This window comes from Rhinopithecus roxellana, chromosome 5 (genome assembly GCF_007565055.1).
Source record: "Rhinopithecus roxellana isolate Shanxi Qingling chromosome 5, ASM756505v1, whole genome shotgun sequence".
Classification (NCBI taxonomy): domain Eukaryota; kingdom Metazoa; phylum Chordata; class Mammalia; order Primates; family Cercopithecidae; genus Rhinopithecus; species Rhinopithecus roxellana.
Genome location: NC_044553.1, coordinates 39,312,887 through 39,331,505, shown reverse-complemented (window position 1 = coordinate 39,331,505; position 18,619 = coordinate 39,312,887). Strand labels below are relative to the sequence as shown.

Genomic DNA, 18,619 nt, shown 5'->3' with positions numbered 1-18,619 from the left:
GAATTTCTTTTCAGGGCTCCGCGCTGAGCAAGTGGCTGAGAGCCTGGGGGAAGGTGGGAAGGGTCTGGTGAAGCTGGGGAGGACCATACACTGAGTCTGTTCACTCGCCAGAGCAGGGGCTGGCAGCCTGCACTTTCCTGTATCTCTTACAGTGACTGGCAGCCCCTTAGTGGACAGATCTGGTTTTTTTGTTTTGTTTTGTTTTGTTTTGAGATGGAGTCTCGCCCTGTCGCCTAGGCTGGGGTGCAGTGGCACGATCTCGGCTCACTGCAACCTCTGCCTCCTGGGTTCAAGCAATTCTGCCTCAGCCTCCTGGGTAGCTGCAATTACAGGCGCTTGCCACCACAACCGGCTAATTTTTGTATTTTTAGTAGAGACGGGGTTTCACCGTGTTAGGCTGGTCTCCAACTCCCAACCTTGTGATCTGCCCACCTTGGCCTCCCAAAGTGCTGGGATTATAGGCATGAGCCACCACGCCTGGCCTTTTTAATTTTTTTAATTAATTAATTAATTTATTTATTTATTTTTTGAGATGGAGTCTCACTCTGTCACCCAGGCTGGAGTGCGGTGGCACAATCTCAGCTCACTGTAACTTCCACCTCCCAGGTTTAAGCCATTCTCCTGGCTCAGCCTCCTGAGTAGCTGGGACTACAGGTGCGTGCCACCATGCCTGGCTAATTTTTGTATTTTTAGTGGACACCAGGTTTCACCATGTTGGCCAGGCTCTTCTCAAACTCCTGACCTCAGGTGATCTGCCCACCTCAGCCTCCCAAAGTGCTGGGATTACAGGCGAGAGCCACTGCACCTGGCCTGACAGATTTGTTTCTGACACACACAGGCCTTGTTTCTTGCCTAGCTGAGATTCCCAGCCCCTGTTTCATGATGACCTCAGCAGGATTTCCCATTTTGGAATCCAAGGATGGTTTGCTGTGAATTGGGAATGTGTGGCCAGACACAGAGTTTTATAGTACCAAATTAGGGTATGCGGCTGACACCAGAGGGGCATGGTTTATTCCCCAGAGCAACATGTGTTAGATGCCTGTACATTTTTGCATTTTAGTGTTATTGTATAGGTGACCCAGTAACCTCTGCCCTGGTCAGGGAGACCCCTTTAGACTATCAGCTGGAGTAACCAACTCATCCCAGTTTGCCTGTGACCCTAGGGGTGTGTGTGTGTGTGTGTGTTCATTTGTTTGTTTTTGAGACGGAGTCTTGCTCTGTTACCCAGGCTGGAGTGCATTTGCACGATCTCGGCTCATTGCAACCTCCGTCTTCCAGTTTCAAGCAGTTCTCCTGCCTCAGCCCCCCGGTAGCTGCGATTACAGGCACACACATCACGCCCAGCTAATTTTTGTATTTTTAGGAGAGATGAAGTTTTGCTGTGTTGGCCAAGCTGGTCTCGAGCTCCTGACTTCAGGTGATCCACCCACCTCGGCCTCCCAAAGTTCTGGGATTACAGGCGTGAGCCACCGTACCCAGCCAGACCCTAGGTTTTAAAATGGAAAGTCCTACACCCCAGGAGACCCTGCAGTCCTAGGCAAACCAGGATAGTTGTTACCTCCTATTAGCTTGGACTTGCCCAAATTCTTGCCTTAAATAAAATGTATAGCATAAACTTTGAGGGAAAAAGGAAGGTTTCCTCTTTTAGACCCTGAGTTCTTCACTTCCATCCCTTTGGCCCTCATCCCCAAGCCAGACCCGTGGCCAACATTAAATGTAGGAAGTATTAATAGCTTATATGGGTCCTCTGATGGGAAGCCAGCTCACATCAAACTCCACAGTCCCAAGCCCCGTTTTCCCCTTCCTCCCGCAGAGCTTCCTGCTTCTCCCCAGAGCTTTCTCTTTGTCACTTTCTGCTTATCCTCTACCAGAGGCGAGTACTCCCTCGCTTGATTCCAAGGCATTTTAGAATCATGTGGTTACAGCACATGCTGCTGTACAAATTTCCACAAACTCAGTGGCTTGCAATAACATACATTTGTTTTCTTACAGCGCTGGAGGCCTGTAATCAGTGACGAAAATGGGTGGGCAGGTCCTTCGGGAGGCTTTAGGGGAGAATCCATTTCTTGCTTTTTCCAGCTTCTAGGGGCTGCCCATGTTCTCGGCCCAAGGCTCACATGATTCATAGCACTGCTTCTGTGGTCACCTCTCTCTCTGACTCTAACCCACCTGCTCCGTCTTACTAGGATCCGTGTGATTATGTTGGGCCCACCTGGATAATCCAGGATCATCTCCCCATCTCAAGATCCTTAATCACATCTATGAAGTCCCTTTTGCCATAAGATAGCATTGTCACTGGTTCTGGGGATTAGGATGTGGACACCTTTGGGAGCCATTGTTTAGCCTATCACACAGCTCTTAGATCAGGAGGGTTCCCCTGCTTCAGCTTCAGTCTTCCAGCACAAACCATTTCCTTCTCTTCCCAACAGCCCTGTCCCTTATAGATGAAAAAGCAGCTGAGATCCAGGGAGGGGTGAAGCGATTTCCCTAAGATTTTGCAGCTACTCTAGTGTTGAAAAGGGAGTAGAGAAGGTTCAGGCTCCCAGGACAGCTGTACTCCTCACCATGCTAGACCTTCTCTTAGAAAGTTGAGATTTGCCAACAGTCTCCCTAACTGACCTAGTTCCATCTACCTCTTCTGTTTCACCTTGGATCAGTCTATGCCTTGCTCGCTATTGCCAGTCACACTGGCCATCTTGGTGAGCTTCAGACCATCAAGCTTGTTCTTGCCTTCAGCCTTCAGACATGTTGTATACTCTCTTCTGGAATGTCCTCCCACTTCTTTGCATAGCTTATTTCATATATTCTGTCTCGGTTCATATTCCACCTCCTCAGAGGCACCTTCCCTTATTATAAAAAGCAGTAAATGTGCTGGGCACGGTGGCTCATGCCTGTAATCCCAGAACTTTGGGAGGCAGAGGCAGGTGGATTGCTTGAGCCCAGAAGATCAAGACCAGCCTGGGCAACATGGAGATTCCTTAATCTAAAATGGCCATGTCTGTCCCAACTTCCTACAATTTCAGCTCCCTTTCATTGTTCACTTCATCACTCTCTAAAATTACTTTCATTCATTTATTCTTTGTTGACTGATTGATGATTGGTTGATTTTATGTCTCCCTTATTAGAATGTAAGCACCTTGGCAGCAGGTACTTTATTTGTATTAATTACTGTGGATCACTCTCCTACAACAGTGAGCTAGGCTAAGTAAATATTTATCAAATGAAAAAAAAAAAGAGATTGGCATTGAAAAGAAAGAAAAGTAAATCCGTGTATGAAAAGGCGTCAATTTTTTTATTAAGTGAAAGAAAATAAAAAGCAGTGTGCCAAACGGTATATATAACATGCTCTTAATAAACAGGGGGTGCTTGTATATGCAGTAAATGTCTGGAAGGATACACAGGGAACTTGTTATCTCTAGAGAGGGGTTTGGAAAGTGAAGGTGCTTTTCATTTTATACCCATCTATGCATTTACTGGGTTTTTGGTTTTGTTTTGTTTTGTTTTTGTTTTGTTTTATTTTGTTTTTTTGAGCCAGGTTCTCACTCTGTCACCCAGGCTGGAGTACAGTGACCCGATCATGGCTCACTGCCACCTCAAACTCCTGGCCACCTCAGCCTCTCAAGTGGCTGGGACTACAGGTGTGTGCCACCACATCTGACTAATTTTTGCATTTTTTTGTAGAGACGAGGTTTCTCCATGTTGCCCAGGCTGGTCTTGATCTCCTGGGCTCAAGCAATCCACCTGCCTCTGCCTTCCAAAGTGCAGGGATTACAGGCATGAGCCACTGCACCCAGCACTTTTACTGCTTTTTAAATAAGGGAAAAATGAGTACTAGAATGGGAGTCAAGATCAAGAATAAAAGGAGGCCGGGCATGGTGGCTCACTTTGGAAGGCTGAAACGGAAGGATCACTTGAGCCCAGGAGTTGGAGACCAGCCTGGGCAACATAGCGAGACCTCAACTCTCAAAAAACAATTAAAAATTAGCCAGGCATGATGGTGTGCACCTGTGGTCCCAGCTACTCGGGAGGCTGAGGTGGGAGGATCACTTGAGCCCAGGAGGTTGAGACTGCAGTGAGCTATGATTGCACCACTGCACTCAAGCCCATGTGACAGAATAAGATCCTGTCTCAAAAAATAAAAAGAGAAAGGGGAAAACATTTCAGCTCTAAAGAGTCTTTAACTTGAAATTAAACTGAGGAGTAATCTGAAAGGCTCAAAGCAGACAAAACAGGAAGGACATGGTGTTCGTTTCAGCCAACAGGCACAGCAGCCTCCTGGGGCTGTGTGGCAGCTTCACCCCAATTCCCAGCTCCTTGAGGCAGATTCTAATATTGTAAAGGAACAAAGCAAGTTTATGTCGTTTCTCTGAGTACAAACCTAGACTAAATTTGATACACAGGATGTATTATCTGATACCATTAACTTTTCTATCTATTCTAAATGTAATTTTTTTGAAAAGTTTTATTCTTGAATGCTTTATGGCTTAGAGCCTTGGACTATTCTGATTTATGGCTTAGGGGAAAATCTAGGAAAACTAACTTTCTAGATTAGCCTGGAACAGACATACTCCTTGACTTTTTTCATATTCTAAGAACATGTGATCTGTATACTGAAGCTTACAGAAGTCGGTTTCTCTACAGTCATCCTCTTCCTTGTTGCTCGGCCACATGCCTCCTGCAGCCGTCAGAGGCAACAGAAAGCTAACCTGCCTTCATTTCCTTTCCCCTTCCTTTCTCTGCATTCACCATTATACTCGAGCTGGCTAATGCAAGGGTGTTTAGAGTACTTTCCCAATAAACAAATGCTCACTGTGGAAAAATCTAGAAATATAAAGAAAACAAGTCATTCATAATCTCAATACCTAGAGGAAGCCATTTTTAATATTTTGATGTACTTCATAGCTTATGTTTCCATGTTTGTGTATATATTTCTAAGCTTACTAGGGACTGTACTAGATAGAGGATTTGAGCCCAGTTTTAACACTCAGCAAAATGGACTGAGTAGCTCCCCATGTCATTTACATTTCTTTTAATGTCATCATTAAAAATTCTTATATGGAACCATATAGTATTCCATCTTAAAGATGGTCCCAGCCGGGCGCGATGGCTCAAGCCTGTAATCCCAGCATTTTGGGAGGCCGAGACGGGCAGATCACGAGGTCAGGAGATCGAGACCATCCTGGCTAACACGGTGAAACCCCGTCTCAACTAAAAAATACAAAAAACTAGCCAGGCAAGGTGGCGGGCGCCTGTAGTCCCAGCTACTCGGAAGGCTGAGGCAGGAGAATGCGTGAACCCGGGAGGCGGAGCTTGCAGTGAGCTGAGATCCAGCCACTGCACTCCAGCCTGGGCGACAGAGCGAGACTCCATCTCAAAAAAAAAAAAAGATGGTCCCTAACTTAATTCTCCAAACCTTTTATTTAACTTTAAACAATTTTTTTATTACAGAAAGGTTGTCACATAGTTGGATATTTCTCTACTTTGTACACAATTATTCTCACTCTCCACAGAAAGGCTGCTCCTCATCTGGTGGTGGCAAGCACTAAAATTCTGATTTTAACAGAATAGTAGTAAAAATGCCTCAGTGATTTAAGTTGAAAGCAGTACATTGGCACATGGCTCTCGTACCCAGTATCAGGAATGTACAAATGTTTTTTATTCAAAAATGCAAAATAAATGATCTGTAGGCATAGACAATGACAGCAGTAAACCATTATATATTTTGTCAACTGAAACCAGTAACTGACGATTATAGTGATTTTCAGCCAGCCTTTTTCTTCAGTTTCTCCAACTGACTTCTCTGAAGTTATTGGTGAGGAACACTGCCTTGGGCTTCCTGTCACAGTTCATTAATAAAGGTAAAGCACTAGTCTAGGAGTTAGAACATGCCACCTCCCATACCACCTCCCATTCCACCTGTTGCACCCACTCCAGGGTCCTTCTCTTCTTTAGGAATTTCTGTGTCTACAACTTCTGCTGTAGCTAACAGAGAGGCCATACCAGCAGCATCCGATAAAGCAGTTTTCACTACCTTTGTTGGGTCAATAATTCATTTTTCCACCATATTCACAAAATCTCCAACCATAGCATCATAACCAACTTCTGAGGAACTTTGCATAATTTTCTCAACTATTAAAGATCCTTCAACACCTACATTCTTAGCAATGGTCATTGCGGGAATTTTGAGTGTTCTTTTAACAATTTCTATACCAATTTTTTGATCTTCATTAGCTGGAGTCAATGAGTCCAAGGCTGGAATGCATCGAAGCAGGGCACAACCCCCTCCCAAAACAACGCCTTCTTCAACAGCAGCTCTTGTAGCATTAAGGGCATCTGTAACTCTGTCTTTCTTTTCATTCACTTCAACATCATTTGTCCCACCAACCTTCAGCACAGCTACTCTATCTAAAAGTTTTGCCAGCCGTTCATTCAGTTTTTCCTTTTCATATTCACTAGTTGTGACATCTAACTGCTCAATGATTTCTTGAATACATTTTTCAATTTGAGCCTTGTCACCTTTTCCTTTTAAGAGCATGGCATCGTCTTTGGTCACAATGACCTCTCCAACTTTTCCTAAGTCATGAGGCTGAACGTCTTCAAGATTTAGAGTCAACCCGTCTTCTCCAAACACTGCACCACCAGTAGCAATAGCCATATCTTTGAGCTGGTTCTTTCTATAGTCACCAAACCCTGGAGCCTTGACTGCCACAACCTGAAGACCAACCTTTAGCCTATTCAAGATGAGTGTACTTAGAGCTTCTCCATCAACGTCTTCAGCAATTATGACCAAAGGCTTACAATGATCTTCGGCAATTTCAAGAGCAGGTACGATGGACTGAACATTAGAAATTTTCTTTTCACTCAACAGAACATAGGCATCCTGGAATTCACATTTCTGACCTTTTGATATATTAATAATAAAGTATGGAGAAATATAGCCTCAATCAAAATTCATGCCTTCAATAATTTCTAATTCATCATTCAGTGTTTTTCCATCCTTTACTGTGATGACACCCTTTCTTCCAACCTTTTTCATTGCATCAGAGATGATATTGCCAATTTCTTTGTCTCCGTTTGCAGAAATCATAGCAACTTGTGCAATTTCTTCAGGGGTGGTCACAGGTTTAGACTGCTTTTAAGTTCAGCAAGTACAGCATCAACAGCTAACATCACACCTCTCGTGATTTCCACTGGATTAGCACCTTTGCTAATCTTCTCGAAGCCTTCCTTGGCCATAGAGCGTGCCAGTACAGTAGCAGTGGTAGTGCCATCCCCAGCCTCTTCATTTTTGTTATTGGCGACATCTTGAACAAGTTTACCTCCAATGTTTTTATATTTACCCTTTAAGTCAATTGACTTTGCAACAGTCACACCATCTTTTGTTACTTTGGAACTTCCCCAGCTCTGCTCAGTAATCACTGTTCTTCCCTTTGGCCCCATTGTAATGGCCACAGCATCGGCTAAAAGGTCTACACCTTAAGCATTAAGGCTTGGGCATCTGCACCAAATTTTACGTCTTTGGCATAAGCCCGAGTGAGATGAGGAGCCGGTACCCTGGACATCGGTCTCATCTGGCGAAGGACTGTGGGTAACCAAAGCATTTCTGCGGGGCGGTGGCAGGGTGTGCACGCGGTGAGACAGGTCATCTGCGGCGAGTGAGGGACAGAGTGCAGGGCACACACAGCAATGAGCCCGTGTCCCCTCCCTGTGCCTCTCCCCCTGCCCTGCGGCACCGCGTGTCTCCAAACTTTTCATTAGGGAATTCAGGGTAGAATTTTTTGTGGCTCATTAATTTTTTTTTGGAGATAAGAGTCTCACTTTATTGCCTAAGCTGGAGTCCAGTAGCGTGGTCTCTTGCCTCAGCCTCTGGAGTAGCTGGGATTATAGGCGCATACCACCAAGGCTGGCTAATTTTTTTATATATATATATATATTTTAACCATGTTGGCCAGGCTGGTCTCAAACTCCTGACCTCAGGTGATCTGCTTGCCTTAGCCTCTCAAAGTGCTGGGATTACAGGCATGAGCCACTGCGCTCAGCCTCATGAATTTTTTTAAGGCAATTCACGAATCTCTGACAAATACAAGTGAGATAAATGTGACTGTAAATGTTTTCCTTCCATACAGGTGTTTGAGAGGGGTTTTTTGTTTGTTTGTTTTTTCTTTCTTCAGCTTTTAAGTTCCAGGGTACATGTGCAGGATATGAAGTTTTGTTACATAGGTAAACATGTGTCATGTGATTTGCTGCACAGATCAGCCCATCACCTAAGTATTAAGCCCAGCATCCATTAGCTATTCTTCCTGATGCTGTCCCTCCTGCTATGCCCCCGACAGGCCCCAGTATGTGTTGTTCCCCCAATGTGTACATGTGTTCTCATTGTTCAGCTCCCACTTATAAGTGAGAACATGTGGTTGTTTACAAGTGAGAACATGTGGCCATCGCCCCACCCTGTTTTTCCTCATTCTCCGTGAGTTGCCCCGACTAGCTAGTCAGTCCCAGTTCAAGAACCTGGATACCTCAGTTGAAGGTGTAGAATTCACTCGCCATTCCACTCTCCAGGAGCGCTGCGGTTCGCAGCTGCTTCTAATCAGCCATCTTGGCCCGCCTTGTGGTTTTTTTTTTTTTTTTTTTTTTTTTGAGACAGAGTCTCGCTCTGTGGCCCAGGCTACAGTGCAATGGCCGGATCTCAACTCACTGCAAGCTCCGCCTCCCGGGTTTACGCTATTCTCCTGCCTCAGCCTCCCAAGTAGCTGGGACTATAGGCGCCTACCACCTCGCCCGGCTAGTGTTTTTTTTTTTCTTTTTTTTGAGACGGAGTCTCGCTCTGTCGCCCAGACTGGAGTGCAGTGGCCGGATCTCAGCTCACTGTAAGCTCCGCCTCCCGGGTTCACGCCATTCTCCTGCCTCAGCCTCCCGAGTAGCTGGGACTACAGGCGCCCGCCACCACGCCCGGCTAGTTTTTTGTATTTTTTTAGTAGAGACGGGGTTTCACCGTGTTAGCCAGGGTGGTCTCGATCTCCTGACCTCATGATCCACCCGTCTCGGCCTCCCAAAGTGCTGGGATTACAGGCTTGAGCCACCGCGCCCGGCCAGTTTTTTGTATTTTTTTTAGTAGAGACGGAGTTTCACTGGGTTAGCCAGGATGGTCTCAATCTCCTGACCTCGTGATCCGCCCGTGTCGGCCTCCCAAAGTGCTGGGATTACAAGCTTGAGCCACCGCGCCCGGCCTGGTTTTGTTTTTTAAGGCTAGTCAAGTGAAGCAGTGGGAGTGGAGAAGGAACAAAGAAATCTGTAACTGGTTGTAATTAATTAGTAGTAAACACCATTACACTCGGATCAGCCTATTTGAGGGTTTTGTATCCATCCTATCCCATTCTACTTTGGCACAGAATCAGACTACAGGAGTTTTTTTAAATTAGCATTAATTTTATTTTCCTTGATTCCTTTAATCTACCAAAAGGTGCCATGAAAAGACTGTATATATTAGTGCAAATTTGAAAGTGATTCCAGATCGTTTTTTGAATAGTTTTGTCTTCCTATTTAAGACATTTCACTTGTTTTCTTTACAATCAGTTTCAGAGTATTCATTTTCAGGGACATTTTAGAGCTTGTTCATGCTTTGGTTCCTTTTTTTTTCCCCCATTGCCTTATGATGTAATGAGAAGGACCCTGTTGTGAATTTTCGCTTTATAAATTTACGTGGTTTGAATTCTTGTGTATTGAGCTGCACACCATATCTTTTGCTTTCAGTTCATGTATGCACAGATTATAAAATAAATAACAAAACTATTTCCTGAAAGTTGAGAGTAAGCCACATCTTGATGAAAAGTTAAGATTTGGCCAAAATTATATCATATTTCCAAGGCCCTGTGAGATACACTCTAATACCCTCATTTTACAGAGCAGGGTCCAGGCCCAGAGGAGACATGTGTTCACCTTTTATTTGTTAACTGTGCTCTTCCCTCAGGCCCTGTTTTCCTTTTCTGAGAAGCGAGGGGGCTTGGTGTAGCTCACTGGCCTTCAGGCTTGCTGTTTGGACTCCGGCGGTAGAGTGATATTTGGAACTTAGGGGTAGACGTGCCTTTGTGTCTGGCCGTCACCCTCCCTCCACTGTTCACCAGCTCAGTTCTACCTTCATCTGTTTTCCATATTGGACTTCTGGTAATATTTTGTCTATGAGCCAAAGCAGAGGCAGTTGGGGGAGACTCGTATAAGTAAAATGGGAGCTTGAAGACTACCGCTCCACATAGTTACCCAACTCCAAGTTCCATCCAGTTGGGAGCCATCCATCAGGTTCCGCCTGGCGCACAGCACAGGACCAGCCTGTGAAAGGTGCTCTGTCCTTGCTTGTTGAGTCATTCAGGTCTCTTCTGTGTCTCGCTTTCCATGATTCTTCCAGCCAAGTGGTGGCCAAGCCAAGACCCAGACAGGTTTCTTCACTCCTGATCTAGGCTCTCTAGCTCTGCAGCCCATTGATCTGGCTACATCAAAGAGGTATGGCCAGGCACGATGGCTCACACCTGTAATCCCAGCCCTTTGGGAGGCCGAGGCGGGTGGATCACTTGAGGCCAGGAGTTCGAGACCAACCTGGGCAACATGGTGAAACCCCACCTCTCCAAAAAAAAAAATACAAAAATTAGCCAGGCGTGATGGCGCATGCCTGTAATCCCAGCTGCTTGAGAGGCTGAGACATGAAAATTTCTTTAACCTGGGAGGTGGAGGTTGCAGTGAGCCAAGATCACACCACTGTACTCCAGCCCTGGGCAACAGAGTGAGACTCTGTCTCAAAAAAAAAAAAAAAAAAAAAAAAAAAAAAAAAAAACAGAGGCATGGAGGATCCAAAGTTAGGATGTCTCCTGGACTAAGAAACCATTGTCAATGCCTCACCTACTCCTTGATTTTCTAGATAATGAGAACCACCTGCCCACAGGTTCGCCCATTATTGAAGATATGTAAATGTTCTTAGGGATCCAAGTATATGTGTGTGAGGTCCTTAGCCTCTCTGAGCTCCAGGCTCCTCATCTGTGGAGATGGAGATAAAGCCTTTGTCCTCAGGCTGTTGTGTAAAGCACTCAGCCCAGCGACCGTCACCCAGGAGACACACAATCAGTGGTGGATATTGGTAACATACATCAAAAGCCTTAAAAAATATGCTTTCCCTTTGACTCAGCAATTCAATGATTTGGAATTTATTTAAGGAGATAATACAGTACAAGGGTATCATGGTAGCCCTGGGTCAAAGTAAGTGTCCGCCAGCAGGAAAGTCAGAGATTATAGTATGTGTATACAGTGGAGTGTTATGCAGTCATTAAAAATGATAGATAGGCTGGGTGTGGTGGCTCACGCCTATAATCCCATGCCTGTAGTCCCCCAAATTTTATGTGGCATGTTTTCTGCTTACACACATATATATGTGTGTGCACATATGTGGAGGAAAGGCTGGAAGGGTACACACCAAATGATAAGAATGGTCGGGCTAAGCAGAATTCTAAGTTACCATATATTTTTATTTTCTGATTATTTTCAATGAATATACATTTACTTCCATAATTCTATAAAAGGCAATCAAGACAAAACCATCTCTCCATTCACAACGCCTCTTTTCACTCACCCATTCTCTGCTATTCTAAACATGATCTCTAGTTTTCATGAGCTGCCATTTCAAAAGCCCCCTTTTTCTCCCGCTCATGTTGTTTCCAGTCTTCTAGTTCTCAGTTCCTAGTACACCAACTCTAGATTTGCCACTCCTGGCCTGCCAGCTGCCTGTTAGGCACTTTAATTTGCCTTCTCAGTTGAACCTCAGAACACTCCCATGAATTGGGTCATTGTCTGCCGTTTTCCTAAAAAACAGCAACAAATGTAGACATTAAGAAGCTAATTTCCCAGCCAGGCTCAGTGGCTCATGCCTGTAATCCCAACACTTTGGGAGGCAGAGGCAGGTGGATCTCCTGAGGTCAGGAGTTTGAGACCAGCCTGGCCAACATGGTGAAACCACATCTCTGCTAAAAATTCAAAAATTAGCCAGATGTGGTGGCATGGGCCTGGAATCCCAGCTACTCGGGAGGCTGAGACAGGAGAATTGTTTGAACCCAGGAGGCGGAGGTTGCAGTGAGCCAAGATCACTCCATTGCACTTCAGCCTGGGCAACAGAGCGAGACTCCATCCCCACCCCCCGCCCCCGCACAAAGAAAAAAAAAAAGAAGCTAATTTCCCACCTACCCTTTTCCACCCCAACTCCTATGCATCCTCCAAACTAGGCTTCAGTGACATCCCCTCTAATGACCACACCTGCCAGCAGAGTCAGCCTGTTCCCCTCTGGCTCCCTGACCCTGGGTGACAGCCTCTGTCAGCCACCATCACACTGCACTGTAGTTGTTACCTGGGTGCTGACCTAGGTCTGCCCCCTCCAGACTGTGAGCTCAGTAAGAGCAGAGACTGGTTACTCTTTTCTGTACCCAAGCACTTGGCACAGTTCTTGGCACATAGTAGAGATTCTGGAACCATCATTCAAGCAGCAAACATTCACTGGCCTGTATACACTTCCTCTTGAGTTCCTCCCATGACTTGGATTCTGATTCCTCGGTCTGGACTGGCATCCAGAATATTCAGCCTCTCAAGCTTCATGGGACCCAACCAAGCCTGGAGGCTACAGAGGCAGGCATCCTCTCCCTGGACGTGGGAAGGAGAACATCCAGGTACGGGGAGCAGTTTCTGGGCTGTTCCAGTCTGACCTTGGAGGGACCACGGAGAAGGGCGGTGCAGCAGAAGGTGTGTCCACTGCAGAGGGGCCTGCCAAAGAAGAGGAGTCTCTTCCCCGGTTTCCCTCCTCCAGTGCTGTCTCCGCCAGCGCTGTCCTCCAGCGCTGCAGCCACAGATAGTCATGACAAGGCAGATCCGACCACGCCAGTCCTCTGATGACAGCAGGCTGCTGTCACTGTGGGATAAATGAGCTCTGTCATGAGGGTACAGCGCCATTACTTGCCCGCACCTACCCCTATCTCTGCAATCAAGTTATTTATTCCACCCCTAAAAAATACTGATATAAAAAATTTTCCATCAGTGTTATTGTTGGGCCTTTGCTTTTGCCATTTCCTCAGCTTAGTGTACCCACCTAGGACCTCCTCTCATCTGACTCACCTTTTTATCCTTTCACCTGCGCTCAGATGCCACCCCAAAAGGCCCAGTGCAGTGCCCCAGTCCTCTGGGACAGAAGCTTCCTGTGTCCGCACATCTTGCTTAGCAAGTCCCACATTGTGTGGAAATCATCGTTATGGCTCCATCTCTTCCCTTGACTCTGAACTCCAGTGAGGGCAGGGACTGACTCTCATATACCTGGGTGGTTCCAGGGGCTGGCACAGACTGAACTGGAATGAACTAGGAAAGAGTTTGAGCTGTATCTAAATGGCATAAGGGTTTGTGTGTGGTAACGACCAAATCCAAGTAGCTCAGGGAACAGGAGAGGGCCAGGAGGGGGAAAAGAAAAAAAGGAACTTTTTTTAAAAACAAAAGGCTGGTGAGCTCCTTGGATCAGAAAATAGGTCTGAAACCATGTGTGTGCCTCCCACTCCCAGTGCTAGTGAGCGTGCCCTGTTAAAGTGGTGAGTTGCTTGACAGCTGAAGTAGGGATGATGGATTAGGGATAGGGAGAGGTACAGAAAAAGAAGGGAAAGAGGCTTGATTGTTTTGTTGGTCCACCAAAAACTGCTGCTTAGGATTGCTGCCGTTGATTGAAATTGAATAAACACTAAGCATTTCATTTATTCCTTCAGTAAATATTACTGGGTACTCACTGTAGGCCAAGCTGGAGAATGTCATAGCCAACCCTTATCAAGTGTTCCCTTTGTGCCAGGCTTGAATAGTTGTCCCCACAACCCCACAGGGGAAGAGAGGTGGCGAGAAAGTATTTGCTCAAGGTTGTGCAGCTGGTGTGTGGCAGAGCCAGGCTTTGACCCAGGCCCCCACATCCAGAACCTGGATTTTTAACTGCTTTGCTCCAGTTTTGCCTCTGAAGATCAAACAAGACAGCACTCCTGTCTTCCTGGAGCTAGTGGAATTTCTTAACAGGTTGCCATTATATTCTAGCAAATTCTTATTATAGAAACCAACTGGTTATATTCAACATTAAAAAAAAAAAATTAAATCCTGGAGGAATGATCCTCCAGAAGGCAAAGGAGAAACCACATCTTCCCTGAACCAAGTTCGCACAAGTAATACCCAGCACATATTCAGCTCATTTCTAGGCCTTTTTTTTTTAAACTTCCTAATATTTAATTTAAAAAATTGTTTTTGATTCCATGGATGCAAAATTTGGCAGATAGAAACAGGATGGAGTGGGTTGGCAGTGATCTACATGTGGGAAGAAAAAAAATGTAGTGAGAAAAAATAATTAATAGTTGGGATCTATTCAAATTCACGTTATGTAAGGAGGGCTCTATTTTGGTTGGGTGAATCATCTTTTTTATTAAAAGGGAAATTATCAAAAAGTTATGGCTGTCCTAGTGCTGAATTGGGGGAAGCAGCAATAATGTTGATGTAAAATTTCAAAGTAAAATACTAAATAAAATATGCTCACAACTCTGGGCCGATAGAGCCTTATATAAAAGACCTATATGGCCGGGTGCGGTGGATCACTCCTGTAATCCCAGCACTTTGGGAGGCCAAGGTGGGTGGATCACGAGGTCAGATGATTGAGACCATCCTGGCTAACATGGTGAAACCCGTCTCTACTAAAAATACAAAAATTAGCTGGGCATGGCGGTACGTGCCTATAATCCAACTACTCAGTAGGCTGAGGCAGGAGAATCGCTTGAACCGGAAGGTAGAGGTTGCAGTGAGCCGAGATCATGCCACTGCACTCCAGCCTGGGTGACAGAGCAAGACTCCGTCTCAAAAAAAAAAAAGTTCTATAACTATAAGAATTTGGAAAATTCAATCTGTTTTTAAACTTCATTTGATGTATTTTGTAAAGAACATATCTATAAAAGACGAATATGCTGTTTTGTGGCAGTAAATAATGCAATGTTTTAGCAGAAACAATGACATAATAATTGAACATTCATGTAGCACTTTAGAGTTTAGCAAGATTTTTGGGTTTTTTGTTTGTTTGTTTGTTTAGACAAGGTCTGGCTCTGTCACCCAGGCTGGAGTGCATGGCGCAATCTTGGCTCACTACGACCTCTGCCCACTGTGACCTCTGCCCCCGGGCTCAGGCAATTCTCCCACCTCGGCCTCCCAAGTAGCTGGGATGACAGACATGTGCCACCACACCCAGCCAAGTTTTTGTATTTTTGGTAGAGACAGGGTTTCACCATGTTGCGCAGGCTGATCTCAGACTCCTGAGCTCAAGCAATCCACCTACCTTGGCCTCCCAAAGTGCTGGGATTACAGATGTGAGCCACTGCGCCTGGCCTAGTTTAGCAAGTATTTTTACAGTTTGGATTTTCACAAAGACTTTTAGCCCATGTGCAACTTTGCTCTTTTATCACAAAGAAACGAGGCAACTAAAAGGAACTAAAACTTCTTGGAGAAGCAGCTGATTTTAGGGCAAGGACAGGGAAGGAACAATGGAAGCTTGGAATGAGAAGTGCTCAGAGTATGAGGGGGACATGTCAGAAGGTCACGGGAACCTGCTTGATGGGGCTCCCCATCACCTGGGACAATTTGAAGATCAAGGTCAATAGTATTAGTAATGGATTACAACCTCTTGAATAAAGTGAGAACCCATGAGTCTCTACTAATATAAATCAATGAATAAATAAATAACCGGGGAGGAGGCAAAGCTCCTCCTTAGAAAGCCAACTAATGAATGCAGAGGGAAGGGTGGACTGAGAAAGATCACCACTTGCCAGCCATCGTCACGATCACTCGTTCAGACCAGAATCATTAGCGGTATTAAATTAAGGTCATTGAGGTTTGAGGGGTAACACGACGTTTTTATAGTCTCAGAGTACCTCCCTAACAAGACACTTTTCATTACAAAAGGTGAAATGGTAACTCTCCAGTGGAGAGACCTGGCAAGTGCCCCCTTAACCAGATGATCCCCGGTGACCCCACCGGCAGTGGGACTCCTATGCCCAGGCGGGAGGCAGTGACATTAGCTCAGCACCCCATCTCTGTGTCCCTGCCAAACGTGTTTTACCCAAACTAATCTCAAGGAAGCACAGACCACATTACAAGAAGGAACCAAATAACTGGGGCCTCAATAAACATGACAACTGAATTCAATCTCTGACCATGGATTTCCTTTTGCTGTGAAGGTTATTATTTGGATAATAGGCAGTATCTAGATACAGACTAGTCTACTAAGTCTGTAGATTAGTATTGTTTCAGCATTAATTTTCTAATTTTGATCATTATGCTTCGGTTATTTAAGAGAGTTCTTTGTTTTTAGGACATATACACTGAAGCATTTTGGGGAGGGAAGAATGGGAGGAAGGATTTCCCAGGAAGGGATGCTGCTGTCATAGAACTCAGACCACAGAGTCAGCCCCTCTCGGTGCAGGCTGCCAGTTGAAGGGAAATGGGCCACAGCCCCGTCAAGCCTCAGCAGCTCCCTGGGAAGACATGAGGGGCAGCTACCTTGCCTCTTCCCACCCTGTTCCTCTGTCTGTTTGCCTAGGCTGTTCCCCCCTGAAAATGCCCTCTACCCTCCTCACCTGCCTGGAGAAAGGCCAGCTGAGAGGTTTCAAAGAAGGAGATGTAGATGGAGAGTTCAGAGCCCTGGCTTCTCCTTCTCATATACCACCAACAAGAGAGGGAAGTGGGGAGTGGCCGCAGGATCCCTGCAGACCTGGGCGTCCTCCCCTGCATGATGAAGGGTCTGGACCAGCTGGTCTTTGTGACTTTCCAGCCATTTCCTATGAACTTGTCCCTCTCAGACTCATGAGTCTCAGCTTCTCTACAAGCCCCTAGAAAGCTCGCCCTTGGCCTCAGAAAAGAAGCTGTTGTCCCAGCCCTGAGAGATTGACTTTTGGTTCTCCTTTCTGGTATAAGTGGTGCTATGAGTGGATCGTGTGTTCAGACTTTTAGGACATTGCATTGATTTCTGTGGACGGTAAGTTTTTCAGTATACTCACAGGTATGCAGTTTGCAGACAGCTTGCTTGGCAGTTCGCTGGTTCATTCTTTCCTGCGCCATGTGTGTGAGGTACCTGCCACGGTCCAGGCTGGTGCTAGGCACACAGAGGGTCAGCTAGACACAGCCAGGGGTAGAGCCGCAGGGTGTACCTTATAGTCCTGATGGAACAGTTTTGTAAAGTCAGTTTTCCTTGTGATGTGAGAGTGGTAGGCAGGAGAACCAGAAGCCCCACCCTGGTTCGCTGGTGGTCGTATGAACTTGTCTTAGCCAGATAACCTCTGTGAGTCTGTTTCCCCACCTGCTAAATGGGCATAGCAGTCTCACTCTGCTGCCTGTCCTGCCCTCCTCTCGGAGCTGTGGCCCTTAAAGGGAAGAATTTTATGTAGTGCTTTATGAATATGAGGTGGTCTTGTTGTTAATCCCTCAACATGCATAGATAAAAGTGCTTTGAAAAATATAGGGTCTTAAACACAAAGAGAGAATGGCAGTGTCATCTCTACCCTCTACTGATCTTAAAAGAAGGAGTACTGCTAGGATGTAATGGTAAAGAATCAGAGAATCAAGCTGTGGCTTCTTGTGAAGGAAACCCATGGCACTGCATCCCTGTGCGGAGCCTGTTTCTGTGCTGTGCCAGCCCAAAGCCCAGAACCTGGTCCTTAGCAAGGGGACTGACTATGGCCTTGTCCTTCCAGTGCACCAGGTGGCGGAGCGGGTAGAGGCCCTGGGGCAGTTTGTCATGAAGACCAGAAGGACCCTCAAAGGCCATGGGAACAAAGTCCTGTGCATGGACTGGTGCAAAGATAAGAGGAGGATTGTGAGCTCGTCACAGGTATGTCACACCTGCTGCATAACGGGTGAGCGGGTTTTGGATTTTATAGCTAAGGGGGAGGAGAGCTGTCCCTTTCCAAAAGCCCTTTTCTGATCTTTGTAAGACTTTGCTCATTCTCCAAAGGATGTGATTTAGCATAAAGAACTCTCTTGCATACTGTAGAACTTCACTAATTTGGGTAGATTTGAAGTTGGTAATAGTTGAAACAGTGTAGATGTAGTTTAACCAGTATGATGAGCCATTGAAAATAATTTCAAAGTCTTATTTGTAAATGAAACCATTTTTTAAATAGCTTCTTTTTTTTTTTCCCCAAATTGAGGGCATTAGATTCTATCAATGACTTTCTTTCAATTTAAGGAGTTTAGCGATTCTTATGTCATAAAGAACAATGTTAAGATACATATCTTGTAAAATACAATTTTAAAAATCATATCATTTACATAGTTTATTTTATATATTATTTATTAGTTATCTATCACTCCAAAAAATTACCCCAAATTAGTAGCTTTATAATCTCGCATGGTTTCTGAGAATCAGGCGTCAGGGAGTGGCTCCACTGGGTGGTTCGGGCTCAGGTGGTTTGTGGGGTTGTGTGAAGATGTTGGTCGGGGCTGTAGTTGCCAACAGCTGGACTAAGGTGGAGACTCACTTCCAGGGTGCCTTGTTCACATGGCTCTTCGCTAGAGGCCTCAGTTCCTCACCATTGGACCTGCT

The 18,619-nt window shown here is 45.5% G+C and overlaps 1 protein-coding gene and 1 pseudogene across 1 annotated transcript in view; one reads left to right on the top strand and one right to left on the bottom strand.

The window, feature by feature from the left end:
• Nucleotides 1–18,619, top strand: part of GNB5 (G protein subunit beta 5) — a 55,293-nt gene that overhangs the window by 5,223 nt on the left and 31,451 nt on the right. The window contains exon 2 of the mRNA XM_010361391.2: nt 17,769–17,905. Within this exon, the coding sequence (XP_010359693.1) occupies nt 17,769–17,905 (137 nt within the window). The remainder of the gene's footprint in view (nt 1–17,768; nt 17,906–18,619) is intronic.
• Nucleotides 5,879–7,601, bottom strand: LOC104660907 (annotated as a pseudogene).